Genomic DNA, 16,420 nt, shown 5'->3' on the forward strand with positions numbered 1-16,420 from the left:
TTGAGCAGGAGGGCAGAGTTAAATGGGATTTTAGAGAAAAATCCTTCCCTGCGAGGGTGGGGAGGCCCTGGCACAGATTCCCAGAGCAGCTGTGACTGCTTCTGGATCGCTGGGAATGTTCAAGGCCAGGTTGGACAGGGCTTGGATCCACCTGGGACAGTGGGAGCAGTCCTCGCTCATGGCAAGGGTTGGAATGCGATGGGATTTGAGGTCCTTCCAACCCAAACCATTCTATGTTTCTAAAAGAACAAAGATGCCTACAAAGATCCTAGGATTGTTAATTAGAATTCTTTGTATTGCAGTCTTTATTAATCAGATTAAATGTGTTTAAGCCAGCAGGTGGGTGCTGGTGCCGCGCTGGGAAGGTCTCACGATGCTGCTGCAATTCCCGCAGGTCAGGCGGTGGTCCCGCCCATCTGCCCAGCCCTGGAGGGCACATCTGGGCCCGGGGAGCAGCTCACCCTCGGTGTGCCCTTCCAGCCTTGCCCAGGCCGGGATTCAGGGATTAAACCCGCGGTGTGCCCGGGCCGAAGGAGAGGCCCAGAGCCGGCCGGCGCCGGCGGGCCCGGCCCTCAGGGAGCCGCGGCCGCAGCGCCGCCCGCCCGCCAGCTGGGGGCGCCCCGCGCCCGCGCTCTGAGGCGATGGCGGCGGGCAGGGCAGGGGCGGCGTCTGTGAGGGCCGTGCTGCTCCATCCCGGCCATCCCCGCCATCCCGGCCATCCCGCTTTTCCCCATGCTCACCGACCCCCTCCCCGCCCGCAGGGTCTCCCTCGAGGCGAGCCCGCAGCCGCAGCCCTGCGGATCCGCGCCGGTCCCGCTCGGTCCGTGTCCCCGCTGCCTGTGTCGCTCCCGGCGCCGTTCCCGGTTTTATTCCCGTGTTCTCCTCTCCCGTTCCCGTGGCTCCCCCGGGACCCGCTCCCTTCTCCGCAGGGAAGAGGGGAACAGCAGCCCCGGGACCCCCGTTCCCACAGGATGCGGCTCCCCGGGATGGGATGCTGGCCTCTCCAGAAAGGCGCTTCCTTCTGTTGTGTTGTTTGGTTTATTATTGTTAATTAAACCATAAAATCCTAGATCACAGAATCAAAGAACCCACACTGGTTAGGGTTGGAAGTGTTGGTAAAGCTCATCCCATCCCAGCCCTGCCATGGCCAGGGACACCTTCCACTATCCCAGGTTAAGATAAACTGGGATTGTTCTCTGGGAAGTGGCCTTGGTTCCCAAGTGAAATCTGGCCCAGCAGAATTCACAACCAGGAGTGTCTAAAATGCTTTCAGAGAACAGTTTTGGCCAAAATCCAGTGTCCAGGTTAATACTGGGACATGCTTGCAGAAGCCCTGGTTACTCCATGGCCCAGCTCCACCTTTTCATTCCCCAGCAGGAATTAAATGATGAACACCGTAAAACTGAGCCCCTTTTGGGACTTGAGCTGTTCTTGACTGCACTTTAAAGACCTTTGGCACACCAGCCAAACACACATCTGACATCCTCATACATCATTTACAGTCCTGGGTATTTGACATCCAGAGCGCAGGGATGTTCACAGCAGCTGGAAAGGCAGAGGAGCTGTGCCAAATCTCCCAAATCTCCCAAATTCCAGGGAAAACCTGCATTTCCTTGTCTGCACTTGGAGGCTGTTCCTAAGCATGTCGATTTCACTTCTAAACCATTGTCTATTTCTGTTTACTCACTCCAGAGTAAGATACTAAAATGAGAAAAAGTGTCCAAGCAAGAGGCTCGGGTTACTGATTCCTTATTCCTAAATACCTTGGACAACAACAGTGTTGTTTGTAGCTGGACAAGCACTAAACCTTTGCAGAAAGGGATGGTGCCAAGGGTCTGGGTCACACCTTCTCTGGAACTTCTCCATATGGAAGTAACCAGTATTTGAGCAGCAATCTCAGACAGAATATGAGGTTACGGGCAAGGAATTGTTATAGGAACATAAACCATTTTTAATATAATTTTATAATTTGAGAGTTGTAACTGGATGATATTTAAGATCCCTTCCAACACAAACCATTCTATGCTTTTCTCATCACTGACAACTTCAATACTACAGCAAGCAAAGAAATGTTCTGGCAGTCTCCTTATTCTCTTTTCATGTGGAATTCCTGGGTTTGCTCTTCCTGGGACAGGAGATTTTGCCAGGGATTTAGGAAAAGTAGCAATTTTTGTAATAGTAAAATTATAGTCTCAGGGACTAGCAACACAAATATTCTTCTGCATAAATATTGAATAATAACAACCCAAAAATCAAATTTGAATACCATGTCATGTTTTAGTGAGTCTGCTCAGCTGCACAGGGCCATAGTGGGATAAAAAGTACTTGAAACACTACTCAACATTTTTTAAAACTTTAAAAGTTATTTTCAAAGATGGCTACAAAGTCTGGTAACTTCCCCAGTGTAAGCAGAATAAACTAAATATATCCTCCAGGCTCAGGTGTTTTCTCAGTGTATAAATGTATTTTTATTGTTTAATTGGTTTAGGTCCAATGATGACAGTTCTCTGGAGAGGCAGCCAATTCCTGCAGGAAACTTGTTCCAGCATTTAAAGCCTGAAGTCTCATGGAAAGAAAAAGGAGTTTCTGGCTGATGAGCAAAGTGAGTTCTGATTTTACAGAGAATGATACTCTGTGAAAACAAATTTTGAAACTTTTTCAATATTTGAACAGTTTAGTGCATAATGTGGCATCATTTAGGGAATTTGGGGGCAGGATCACCCTCCATTTGCCTTCTGCAAGTTTTTTATGCTTCCCATGTGTCCTGTGGAGTGTTAAATAGCACAAACTGTTTGACTCAACTGTGTTGAGTCACTGATTAAGCTGGATAGATTTTAGTGACTTTAAAGCTCACCTGGAATCTGAGTCATAACTTACTTCCTGTTTGTAGCATTATCTCCAAATTAATTGCATGGAACCAACAAATAGACGAATATTTTATATAAACATATTTTTTAAGAGTGAGTAGCATGTTCAGAATCTGGATAAGTACATTGTGACTTTTTCAGAATCACATTGAACATGAAAAATCAGAGTTCTGGTCTTAGATTCCGATAAATTCCCTGGTCTAGCTTATCCTGTAGCAGATTTCTGGTCCCTCAGTGACAGCAACCACCTCATCCACCACGAGCTCACACTAAAATGCTGCAGTGATGGAGTGTTACACATTGGATCCACAAAGTGTTTCTCTTTCTTGGAAGTGCAGCTTGTGTCTGTAATGAGGAAGAGGAGCAGCAGTGTGTGGGTGATGCCTGGCTCACAGGGGCTGTGTTTATGCCCTGCAGTCTGGCAGGTTCCTCTGGGGGATTGGGGCTGACTGGAGCTGCTGCAGCCGGGCTTTGCACAGAGGATGTTCAGCGTCCCTAACCGGATTTGGGGATTTGCACGGGCTGCGAATGGAGGCAGAAAGCAGCTCCTGGGACTGGAGCTCCGTGCAGGAGTGATGGCTGCTCAGCTGCTCTCAGTGCCTCCCCAGCAGAGAGCAGGAGACTGAGCAGGAAGGGAGCGCCCTGGATTTGGCACCTGCTGCAGGAATGTGCCAGGGATGTGTGGGAGGGCTGGCACAGGGCTCACTGCCATCGTCTGCTCGCTGCCTGCTGCACTCCCCTAAGTTGAAAGTCTTAAGCAGTTCTCAGATTCAAACATGAGTAATCTTGCCTGAAGCCTTTTGCAAAAACTGCCTTTTTTCTTTTTCTTTTTCTTTTTTTTTTAATTTTATCTTGGATATGTTCCTCTATCTGCATAATACAGATAGAATAATATGCCAGAGAAGCATGTTGTTCATGTTTGCAAAAATATTTGGTGGTTGACAAATGAGCTTGATGTACTGTGCTGTTGTACTGACTTGACACTAATCTCTGCCACTTAGAGCAAATGAGAATAAATCACCTCTCCTCTCTTATCTTCTCCACCCTGAGTTGTGTGTGCACTTGCAGCTCAAGCTGGCTCAAGGTTTATTTAAATCCATGCTTCCCCAGCAATCCTGTCCTGCCAATTCAGTTTGGGTTGGGAAAAGGTCAGGAGCAGCCCTGGACTTGGCACTTGCACAGTGCTGAATCACTTGGTCACTGTGTTCAGGTTTCAGAATGCAGGTAGGACATGACAAAGGAAGAGGAGGAATGATCTCAGCAGCTGAAAATGCCTGGAAGAAAATGGGGTTGACTCCAAAGTCTGTTCCCATAATGGGGATATAATTTACTGGCCTGGTAAAAGGGCTGTGGAGATCAAGTGGAATAAAACCACGCTCGCTCAGCTGTTGAGCTGCAGAAATGTGAGCTGAAATATTAATTGGAGAGGGGCTTTACATTAAAACTGTCATGTTTGTGAGCACGGAATTCAGCAAGGCGTGTCCAGTGGGCTCAGGTTTGGGATTGCTTCCTAGTCCTCACTGTCAATCTGAACCACAGCTCTCCAGTTCAGGGGCTTTAGTGGAGTTGTGAGCTCTCTGTTCATTCTGAGCCCTTCTGTGTTTAACACAGGCTTCTCTTATTTCTGCCATCTATAAACCAAGTCATAATTGCCCAAATATTTACACTGATGTTTATTTCTGGCAGTGATTTCATGTTTGTCATTCACATTATGATTATGAAGCAACATTTCTGTGCAGTTGAGAGGTATTTCAAATTACTTGCCTACTGAACAAGCAAATGTTTCATTTCCTTCAGATTGTCACTGCTGCTTTTTATGAGAACAAGGACCTAATTATGATTTCACAATTTGTGTACTGTAAGCTCAAGAATCAGAAGGTGTCAAAAGATAAGTTTTTACAACAATAAAATGTTCTCCATGATGTAGCACAGTCTTTACTGAGAGATTTTCCTACAGCATCTAAGTGCCTTTTATTTCAGAGGGAACCAAAAATGGAGTGTACAAATTCTGGAGTTCTGAGACCTGTTGCCTCCAGTTTTCCTTTCCTTCTCATTTCTGACCCACACACATCTGTGAATATTTTTCCATGGAGTACTTTCAGTTGATATAAAAAATGCAATAGATTTTTGGAATCTGGTTCCACATTTTAACTGGTTCGATGGTTTTTGTGGAAATGTGTGGGAGTTGAAACCAAGCCTCATTTCTTTGTGGGGTTCAGTTGGTTTCCTCCCCATTGATTGAAAGTGGGCTTTATTTGCTTATAGCATAAAATATGTTGACATCTTCATGTGTCCTGTTTCAATATATGCATTTAAAAAAACATATTCCAGGGAATGAAATTACTGGAGTAGCGCTTGAGCAAATCCTGGTGGTGGCTGGAATGTTCAGCCTGCCCAAGGACTACTGTTTTGTCTGAAATGGAAGGCAGCTCTCTTCACTTTGTATCAAATCAAAACCATTAACTCATCAATTTAAAAAAAATTATGAAAGAAAATCCATGGTACAGCAGAGGTAACAAAAAGCTGAAGTAAACCAGATGCCTCCCCACAAGCTAAATGGGGGTAAAGCAGATTCAATATGGAACTGATAATAAATCTGGAGATAGGGCAGGGATTTCCTTCCTGCTGCCTCCTCTGGACACAAACCCAGGCTTTGGAGCATGGAACAGCCACTGCCTGGTCTGAAGTGACCCAGTCATCAATATCTTAGTGAGATTTTACTAATTCACATTCCAAATATCCTTGCTTTTGCAGTTTTTTTTTATCAAGATGTGTGGCAAGAAAGTTACATTCTATTCTATTCATCAATTTTGTTCATTAGCTGTTATTTAATCATAAATTAGATATCATACATAATCATAATATAAGCGAGAAGGTGCGAATGAACAATTCCTGTCAGGAGCAATGTCCACCAAGGAGTTCCCCAGCAGTTCCTCCACTGCCACCCTCAGCACTGCAGCAGTGAGCAGGGCTGGGCACAGAGCCCAGAGAAAAGGGGTGGAACTTCCCCTGCTGCCAAGAAAAAGAGACATGAAATTCTACCTTTACATTTGCATATTTGTACTGCAAACAGAAAGTGACCTCAAATCAACAGCAGATGTTATTTTTCAGCTAATTTGTTTGTGTGTCATTCCAGGCAGTCCCAGCCTGAGGAATTTGGGCACAGCCTGGATTGTGGGGTGTGGAGCTCTGAGTGGCACTGCCCTCTGTCAGCTGCTCCTTGGGAACCAGCAGCACAGGACAGCAATCCCAAGGAATAATGTCAATTCTTACCTGTTTCCATTAAAAAAAATTTAAAAATCCCACCCAGAAGTGTCTTGAAAAGTTTGTGTACTTTAAAAAAATCCGGAGGATTTTTTAACAAGGATTTAGCAATCAGGTATGTGGATGTTTTTCCAACCCATCCCAAAATAAAGAAGTTATAAAATTGCTTCTTTCAGCGGCTTCCCAGGCTTGTTGTGTCCTTTGGGCCCTGAGGATGCGCTGCTCTGAACTAACAGAACATAAATGTTGTGTCTCTGCCTATGGGAAATGCTGTAAACATCCACGTGGAGACCACAAAAAAAAAATCAATAAAAGTGGAAAATCACCATTGTACCTGCTGCCGTCAGTGGAGCAGGAAAGTTCACAGCCCATTGCCGCAGTTTGATGGCCCTCCTGCTAATGCCAGGGAAATAATTGTAATCCTGCAGCACGGCCCAGCAGGGAGGCAGCTTATTTTCAAAACACAGCCACAGTGAGAAAACCAGCGACTCTTCAGCTGTGAAAAATGAGTAGTTTGCTTCCTCCAGACAGGATGATTTTATATTTTTTTTCTTGTGGCTCAAGCTACAGTTTTTAGTTTTGATTTGATTCATTGTGCCCAGGCTTTTTTAGCAGGAGGACTGGATTGATATCAGTGTCATATCCCAAACCTGGCACCAGTTTTGATCTGCACTGTTGTGAGATGAAGATTAAACCCTTCCTCGCCCTCTCTGGTCACCTGAAGAGCAGCACTGCCCTGCCTGAAAGGAGCTCTGTCCACAAACTCAGCCGTGGGCTCTCAGTTTAATCCTCTGAAATGCCTCGGAGCGTTCTTGCCAAAATCCATGTGCTTCTCTTGTCCAGAGCTCTCCTGACCTGACTGAAATGCCAGCCTTCATTTGTGGCTCTGGCTCCTGTGTTGTCCTGGGCAGCAGATTCCTTCAGCTCTGTAAAAACGTCAGTGGCTTTTTGGCACTTGTTTATTTGATTTTCTCTTCCTTCCAGTGTTGGGTTCTCCCTCACACTGAGCCCTCCTCAATTCAAATCCCCACTTTGCTTTTGTGACTCAAAAAAGGGGTTTTTTTTTCCTCCATTCAGAGAAGGATGATGAGAATTTTAGGAAAACACTGGTCTTTGCTGGAAAAAGATTGATTGGCAGGGGAAGAATTTACAGCTGGATTTATCAGCAGAAATCTGCTTTCTGTGATTGTTGTCATGAGCAAGTGGCATCCCACCTTTTCTTTCTCCAAACTATTCCATCCAGGGAATAAAAGTTAGAATTAGAGGAAAATTTGTTTTAAATCTTAGCCCCTTTTCACCAACATGCCATTACCTTTCACCACAGCCTCTTCACTATCACTATATTTTAAAAAACCCAACAAACACATCAAAAGACCAGAAGATTTTACTTTGTAAATTATATACAGACATTTTAATTGATTATGGAACTGATTAATTAATTTTTAAGCCTGTTGATATTCCCTCTCTACCTGGAATGGCAAAGTATTTTCAAAAAGATGTGCTAAATACACTGCTACAGCAACAGATTCCTTAAAAACTAGTTACCATTTGGAAACAGATATTACCCCTGCTGTTTGCACTCCCACAAAAATGCCATTAACCAGAGATCTAAGCACTGTAACAGTTCCTGAATGTTCAGAGATTTGTGCTGAAAGTCAGAAAATTCAGAGCCCCAGAAAGACAGGACGAGAATGACTGGAAGTCTTTGAATGGGTTATACCACAAAATGCCCAAATTATCTCTAACTGACTACTGTGGGTACATATTAACATTTCAACATTTCTTTGTATTTATAAAACTGTTATTTTAATAATCTGTGTATAAAATTTGTGTTTAGCTCCAGAGAAGATGCACAGAAAGTGCCTTTTACCTGCTCTTTGCCTTGGCCATGATGGGAAACTGCACCTGTGGACTGAGCCTTGCTCTAAAGATGCCAAACCCCAAATCCTCCTGGGCTTTCTACTTTGTTCATCCCCTTCCCTAGCTCATTGGGAGCTTTGGAGTTTTGTTCCTTGACATTTTGGTATTATTTTCCTGTTACAGCTAAAGATTCGGGGTGGGCTTATTAATAAATAGATCAGAAATTGATTCTTTTTAAAATCACATTTTTTTCTAACCTGATCATAAAACCTTCTTGCTGAACAATAATTTGTACCCTTTCTATAATGATAATTCTTAAGAATAGCAAGTTTATAGAAAATAGCAATATTAAAGCTACTTTGAACAGGTTAATTTATAACTTGAAATCAATCAGTAGACACTAAAAGTTGGGAGGGGTTGCACATGGTGCTGGGGTGTTTTTATATTTAATATATTCACAGCCAGTGTAGTAGTTATTGTTAGCCATGTTTTTTCCAGGTGCAGTATTGACACTTTGTGCTCTAGAAATGAAAAGCAAAATCTTTGGAGAAACTTTTGTACCTTGGCTTCAAACATCTGGTGAAAAGAGATGGATTGGGACTGTGCACTACAGTCACCTGTCTTGTTACCAGAGCTTGGATTTGCACTTAAAAGAGAAAAAAAAGGAGATTTTCTGATTTTTTTTCTGTAGGAAGAATTGTAGGTTTGTGTGTGAAAACATCTCTGTGCTTTACTCCATGAACTGCAGCCATAAACCAGGATGGAACAAGGAGGGATTCCAGGCATTTTGTATTAATCCATTCCAGATTAAATGCAAGTTCTTCCCCAAATTTACCTGGAACTCTTCCAGGAGTTCTGATTCCCAGAAGTTATGATTCCAGTTGGCGTTGTCTTTCTGATTAAAGGAATTTCAGAAGGCTCTGCAATCAGAGGAGTGACCAGACAGCCCCTGGCCTCGGGATGGGCCCTGAAATTCCAGTGCCATTCCCAAGCCTCAGGTTGTGGGCTGGGTAAAACCTTCTGCACCACAGAACACAATCCCCCAGTGAGCTGGGGACACTGAACTGTGGGTCCTGCCTGTTCTGAAACAAATTCTGCTTTTATCTTTTATGGGACAGTGCATTCTGTGAGCAGACTGTGGGATTCAGGGATTATTCCATGAACAAACTCCTGACTTTCTCCTGCTCCAGCCCCCAGCTGGAAACATAAACCAGGCAGTTTTTATTTACCCAAAACCCCCCAGAACTTGATTTTGATGACCCTCACAGTACATTCCGTACAGATTTGCAGATGCTTTTCTATGATAGACTCTGCAAATCAACTTTTTATTGCCCCCAAAGCTCCCCTGCTCCATTCCCTGCCCCAGGACTGCAGTGCCAGCCTGCACATGACATCAATTCCTGGGCTCTGCCTTGATTGGGGTCTGAATCCAATCTTGTTAATAGTCCTCCAGTTCAAATTGTATTGGAAACAGATGCTTCCAAATCAGGTTGAGGAGCTTACAGGAATCTGGTCAAGTATAAAGTGTTGGTTGGGAATGGATGAAGTCTTTGTAATCAAGAGAAAACAAAAGCAGACCTCCTGCTTGGAGAGCCCTGAAGGTAAGGGAGGCACTGCTTTTAGAAAGAGCTCCACTGCTGCCTCTTGCCAAGCAAGAAAATAAAAATCTGACAAATTTATCCATCACTTCAGTCCAGAAACCAAAGGATGGGCTCACCTGGGTCTTGGAAAACAGGAATTAACCCCAGAAGTCCTAATTTCTAAGAGGGAGGTGTTTCATCATTGGTATTTGTGTAACAGTCTGTTTTGAGGAGAAATTGCCTAATTCTGGTTGACTTTATTCCTGATTGTGTCCAGAGTTTCATTAGGTGGAAAATAAACCCTCATTTCTCAAGGTCCAAGGCAGGATTAAGAGTTCACTCACTCTGTGTCTGCTGCACTATTCCTGTGCTTCCATCTGACACGGACTAATCCTGGAAACAAATGGGCTCCTGCTCGGGCTGGAGCAGAAGCTCCAGGGCAGGATTCCCCCAGAGCCCCTCAGCCTGGGTTAAAGGATAACCACAGCCTCACCCCAAAGCTGTGCTGGCTGCACTTAAAGGGGTCTGGTTGCACAAACAGCCAGTTATTCCCATCATTAATGGGAGTGTCCAGCTGTCTGTAGAGCATGAGCTGCCCTCCTGTTCACTTTGAGAGGAGTTTCATCTCTGCACATTTCAATTATAAATTGGACAGAATTTCCTTTTCCAGTCGATGTTTCCTCCCACTTTGCAGCAGGAGATGGTTGGGACTCCTCGAGGTATTCTGGGGCTTGTCAGAGATGCTAAACCCAGGTTTGGATTTTAGTAGAACTTTATGTTCTGTGCATGACTATTTAATGTTTCCCTTGTACACATGGCTGCAGTCCTACTTGTTTGAAAATCCTAAATCAGTCCAGCCCTTGGTCTTGGAGCAGCACCATCCTGAAGCTGCTAAGAGCCTGAATCTAGTGCAAGTTTTTCTGGAAAACTTCATCCTTTCCTCTTATTTCCTCCCCTGTGTCCTTCTTCCCCTGCTCCCTCCAAACCCAAACAGCTCTGCTTTGTGTTTAGTTCAGAAAAAACCCTTCACCGAGATTTTCCCCTTATTTTTTAGCTTTGACATCACCCTATTGTCTGGGAATTGTGTCCAGCTCTTCCACATGTTTTCCTTTTCATTAAACATGGCCAGGCTGTGACTGGATAGCCAGAGTTTATTCAGCAAGAGCCAAGCTGCTGTACACAGGCTTCTCGTGCACCTTTGGAATCCTTTCTAACCCTCCACAAAACATCAGGCTCTGCAATTTAATTACTGGGCTAAAAATAGAAGCCTGGCCTGACAACTGAGCCAGGAGAGTTTCCCAGCCAGACACTGAGCTTCTCTGCACTCCTGTAAATGCTTGGGGTTGCCTCCAGTTTTTAAACTTAGTTTTTAAATTCATCTCAGATTTTTAAATTGCCAGTACATTGTTTAATTTCATGGAACAAATTTGCTGCAGTAGCTCCGTGGCAAGTTTACCCTGGAACCCACTTTGGGTGTCTTCTCCACCCTGGGCTCTTTATTGAGGCCTGAGAGTTCCTGGATTCAGTATTTTGGCAGTTTAGCTATTATTATTATTGTTATTGTTGTTGTTGTTGTTGTTGTTGTTGTTGTTGTTGTTGTTATTACTATTATTATTATTAATTTTTATTTTTATTATTTTATTTTTATTTTTATTATTATTGTTATTATTATTATTGTTGTTGTTGTTGTTGTTGTTGTTTTTACAAAGAAGCAGCTGATATATTTGCTGCACAAACATTCTGGAAATGCTCTTTGATAAGCTGCGCATAATGGGTGTTTATCATTTATTCACCTGCAGAGCTCTGGGGCTGTTGCCAACCTGGTGAATCAGGGTGCTGCAGCCCAAGGGCTTGGGGGTGCCTTTTCCAGCCTTAAAACCTCCAAGGTTCTGGAATTCTGTGATCCATGGTGGGCCTTCCAACATATTTTCCCAGTTCCCAGGGAAGCCTCTGTTAGAAACCAGAGTGGTTTGTACCAAACTCAGAACTCAGGTACAAAACTCCTCAATTATCCAGCAGCACTTGGGGAGAATTGTGATTATTTGGTGTTTAAGGGCTGCCTGTGCTCCAAGCCAATGACTTTACTGCAGAGCTGACACCATCAGGAGAAAGGACAAGGACACATTTGTTAATTCTGTTTAGATGAGCAGGGTTTCAATGGCCTGCTTTACAATGGGGATAAATAATTATGTCTAATTGCACAACTCGTGCTGAAAGCAGCTCTAAATTTTGAGTCATTTGTTGTCTGAGTGTCAGTGCCTGGAAATTTGACTGCCTGGAAGTTTTGCAGGAGATGAGAATTGTGTTTTGTGACCAGGCCCTGCTGAGCTATTGCTAAGAAGAGTTTTTTAATAATTTTAATAACTTTTTCTCCTTACCAACCTCTCCTTTTATACATTTGTGGGCTGATCAAGAAGCTCCTTTGATTTCAAGTAACTTAAAGGGACACAATATAAATTTTGGTATTAAATAATAAAAATTAATCAAAAGTAAATTTGTTTTTAAATAATAAACTAATGGATTCAATGGATTGTATTTAAATTCCTGCCAAAAGCACCCCCTGAAAATGAAATGTTTTCCCTGTGTTTTTGAGGATCCACCTTGGAGAACTCCATTACTTTATTAGTTTCAGTCTGTATTTCCCTGATTTCTGGAGTGAGTAGAAGGAATTAAAAATTAACCTTTTCAGTCCATAAATTAAAATGCAATTTGTTGTCCTCCCAGATTTATCTGCTGTACACATGAGATTAGCAATCTCCTGCCTGGCTGTGATTGAAACCATGGCTTGTTCCTTCTTAATGCCCTTAGAATTTGCTCTTCCATCATTTCTCCAAAGATTATTTCTCCTTTTATTGCTGCTCTGTGTAATCCTATTTTGGGATGTCTTTTTATCCCCATTTCCTACTGCTGGTTAGAACAGCCAAATGTGGGGTGTATAAAGTTGCTGTGATTTCATTTGAGGGTTTTGACTGAAAAGAATTTGAATTTTTGCACGTGAAGCAGTGGGAGTTATTTACTGGTAGGTCATATATAAGTAATTACTGTGTATGGGTTAAATCAAGGCTTGAGAAAATGTTATTTCCATGCTCAAACATTCCAGGTTAAAGGCTGAAAGGCAGATCCTGATCACCTCTTCCTTAATCCCAGGAAAACACAGCATGGAGCTCCCATCCCAGCTACTTTATTGGAGAGCAAAGTGCCTTAAATCTTCTTGATTTATTTTACTAATTCTTCCCTGGTGCTGCTTGTAATCCGAGATTAACAGCATTGTTTGCTAATTTCTTTGTTTTAACTATCATGGAAATCTCATTAACTAAAGGAAACATCTAAAATGTCTCCAGGGCTTTATTTCTAAACAAATTAATCCCATTTTAAACAAATTCACCCCACCACAGTTCTCTGTTGTTGTCAGCAAACTCCTCCTAGACTGGAGTTACTCCTGGTTGTTACATCCCAGGTTTGATCCCTTGTTCAATAAGAAAACTGTGTCTAAAATAAGAAAACTCTGCTTTATTTGCACCTTCTGCCTTTCTCCTGGAATGTGAGGTTTTCCTAAGTCTGTCCTGGGGTTCCTCTCCCCAAACTCGTATTCCTGGGAAGGGAAGTTGGTTCAGCACGAATGTGTGCTCTGTGCTGGGATGAACTGGGATTGCTGCTGGAGCAGCCCAGTTCCCTGCTCTGTGCTGGGATAAACTGGGATTGCTGCTGGAGCAGCCCAGCTCCCTGCTCTGTACTGGGATAAACTGGGATTGCTGCTGGAGCAGCCCAGCTCCCTGCTCTGTGCTGGGATGAACTGGGATTGCTGCTGGAGCAGCCCAGCTCCCTGCTCTGTACTGGGATGAACTGGGATTGCTGCTGGAGCAGCCCAGCTCCCTGCTCTGTACTGGGATAAACTGGGATTGCTGCTGGGCTGTGTTCCCTGCTCTGTATGGGATAAACTGGGATAAACTGGGATTGCTGCTGGAGCAGCCCAGTTCCCTGCTCTGTGCTGGGATGAACTGGGATTGCTGCTGGAACAGCCCAGCTCCCTGCTCTGTGCTGGGATAAACTGGGATTGCTGCTGGAACAGCCCAGCTCCCTGCTCTGTGCTGGGATAAACTGGGATTGCTGCTGGAACAGCCCAGTTCCCTGCTCTGTGCTGGGATGAACTGGGATTGCTGCTGGAACAGCCCAGTTCCCTGCTCTGTGCTGGGATGAACTGGGATTGCTGCTGGGCTGTGTTCCCTGCCCCGGGAGGTGACAGGGATGCCCCCAGACACTCCCTGGCAGCACAGCCTCGCTCCCAAGGCTCTGGACCTGTCCCCTGGAAGCTGCTGCAGTTTTCCAAGTCCCAGTCCCGGAGTTTCCCAGCCCTCCTGCCGGGTATGAGCCCCATCCCAGCCGGGAGTCAAACCCAGCCCCTGCTGGGGGGTGTTAAGGGAATCTTAATGGCACCGGGAGGATTCATGAATATTAACAGCCTCGAGTGCCTCGGTGTCCATCGTGTGGCTGCTGTGAGAGGCTGCTGGAAATATATGGGCCGGAGACAGGGCATTGATTCATTCCAGGATGAGGGGGGTCGCCCTAATGTGCTCCAAACAGCTTTTAAATAATGACTGTGGAGGAATTAAGACCAGTTTAATCCGACTAAATAATACTCCTAATGATAAACCATTAAAATCAAGTTGACTTTTAGATTCTAGCAATTGTATCAGACAAGGTGATTACACTCACCATCAGTATTGATAATCATTAAAATAGATTAAACCATGGACTGGGAAATGAGAGATGCCGGGTGACTCTGGCAGAAACGCTGCTTTGACTTTCCAGCAGGGCCCCTCCTGCTCCCTGGAACTTCTGCTGCTCCCTGGGGATTCAGGCGCTGTTCTCCACCAGCCTCAGAATGAGCAACTCTTGAAACAGCACATCTTATCTCAAAATGTCTTGGGAGGGTGGCTGCAGATGACAGGAAGGAAAAGGATTGTGTGGTCTTGCTTTGGTCCACCTGCTCTGCCTGGAGCCCAACCCTTGTTCTTCTATTTTCCAGGGAACACATCCAGAGGGAATGGCCCTCACTGGGAACTGAGCTTTGATTCCTTCAGCAGCAGCCTGAGGTTTCTCCTCTAACAGAAATTCTTGTAGATGTGGCCCAAAGTGACTCTGAGGAAGCTGAACATGCAGAGCTGCCCCGAGCAGAGCCTCAGCTCTGAGCAGGACGTGCTGGACATGAGCCAGCCCTAAAGCCACCAGCCCACGGGGCCAGGTGGTCTTTGAGGTGCCCCCCAACCCAAACCATTCTGTGATGCTGACAATGGGAAGGACCAGAAGCAGCCAAGGCAGGGGGGAGAGGAGGAATCACCTCATCAGAGCTGCTCTTTTCCTACCATAGGCAGCACCTCTGCCCTGTGGATTGGCCAGAGACCCAGAGCTTGATGATAAAAATCCCCTCCACATGAAGAGAGAAGGTGTTCTGTGAGTGGACAATGCAGAAGAGCTCTTGGAAAAGGGATTTCTCCGTGTTCCAAAAGGCTCCTTGGCAATGGAGCCTCCCCCTGCAGTGCTCCCTGTGAGCCACCTCATCCCTCTGAGGGCTCTAACTGAGCCTGGCGTGTTTGGGGTGATCAGGGCAGCGTGGCTGCTGCTCTGCTCTGGGAATATTGATATGGAGCACTCACTTGTCTGTGCCTTCAATTGCAAAGGGCTTTTTAAAATTGATTACTGGTCTGGCTCAAGTTATTGGATGACCCTGTAAATACAGAGCGAGGATGGGCGTTTTATGATGTCTGACTTCCCTACAATATTTTTTTATTAAGTAAACGGTAATGGAAATATTGGGTTTTCATTCCTTGCTTGCTCCTTTTCCAACAATTGCCAGTAAATCAAAGTTGCAAAGAGCTGCTCCGTGCTGGCACAGCTGACAGAGCCTGGTGGGCGCTCATTTTGGAGATGATATCCCCTCATTTCGAGGCACTCAGCAGACTTCAGCGCTGATGTATTGACACTCCCAGCTTTCAGGTCAAGGAAATAGTGCAGGAAAGCATTTCCAGCAGAGAAATGCCCATATTTTAAAGTAAGGACTGCCGGTGCTAGCGACGCCAATTTGCTGAGGTACAAAAATGCCACGCTTAGAAAGCAAGGAAGTATTTCTTCCCTTCTTCTTCCAACATCATGCCTGGGTGTCTCCATATCCATCAGACACTTTGGACAGCACAGAAACTTCTGTGAGCCCCTGGCCACGGGGCCAGGCTTGGGCCATCTCTCCCATCACACATCTAACACCCACAGCCAGGCAACTGGGGCACCTCCCCACCCTCCCAGGAAGGATTCCCCCTCACGTCTGATCCAAATCCCCTTTCTTTTAAGTGATTGTTTATAACCCGAGAGCAGCTGGCCCAGCTCAGCTCGGTTTCTTTGGGACTGGTGATTCCAGCTGGGATTCCCTGGGATATTGGGAGCCCCAGGGTGCTGGGACTGGCCAGGACTGGCCGGGACATCGCCACCGCTCTGCCGGGGGAGCTGCGAGGCTGCATCCCTCACCCCCACCCCATCCCTCACCCCCCATCACATCCTGCATCCCTCATCCCATCCTGCATCACTCATCCCATCCCATCCCGCATCCCTCATCCCATCCCGCATCCCCTGGCGGCCGGAGCCGCTCCCACCAGATGGAGCAGTTGCTGTTCCAGCTCTGCCGAGCCGTGAATCCCAAACTCTGCGGCTCCAGCACGGACCTGCTGCTCCTGCGGCTGCTCCCGGGTGTGGATCTGCCGCGGAGCTCCCGGAGGCACGAGAGCCAAAGCCCGGCCCTGCTTTGCTTCGCTTGCTTTAGCAGCCTCTGCTTCCCGAGCACGTCCCGGCTCTGCCCGGGTT

At 45.5% G+C, this 16,420-nt stretch overlaps 1 protein-coding gene across 1 annotated transcript; it reads left to right on the plus strand.

Annotated features, from left to right (window-relative positions):
* The first annotated feature begins 641 nt into the window (after positions 1-641).
* LOC115907010 (lysosomal amino acid transporter 1 homolog) lies at positions 642-14,791 on the plus strand. The gene is given in 8 exon segments (XM_030954631.1): positions 642-671; positions 3,332-3,452; positions 3,455-3,546; positions 4,665-4,759; positions 6,004-6,046; positions 6,975-7,067; positions 7,969-8,154; positions 14,693-14,791. Coding segments are annotated over 8 exon segments (759 nt in total).
* Positions 14,792-16,420: the final 1,629 nt, after the last annotated feature.

This window comes from Camarhynchus parvulus, chromosome 9, assembly GCF_901933205.1.
Source record: "Camarhynchus parvulus chromosome 9, STF_HiC, whole genome shotgun sequence".
Classification (NCBI taxonomy): Eukaryota; Metazoa; Chordata; class Aves; order Passeriformes; family Thraupidae; genus Camarhynchus; species Camarhynchus parvulus.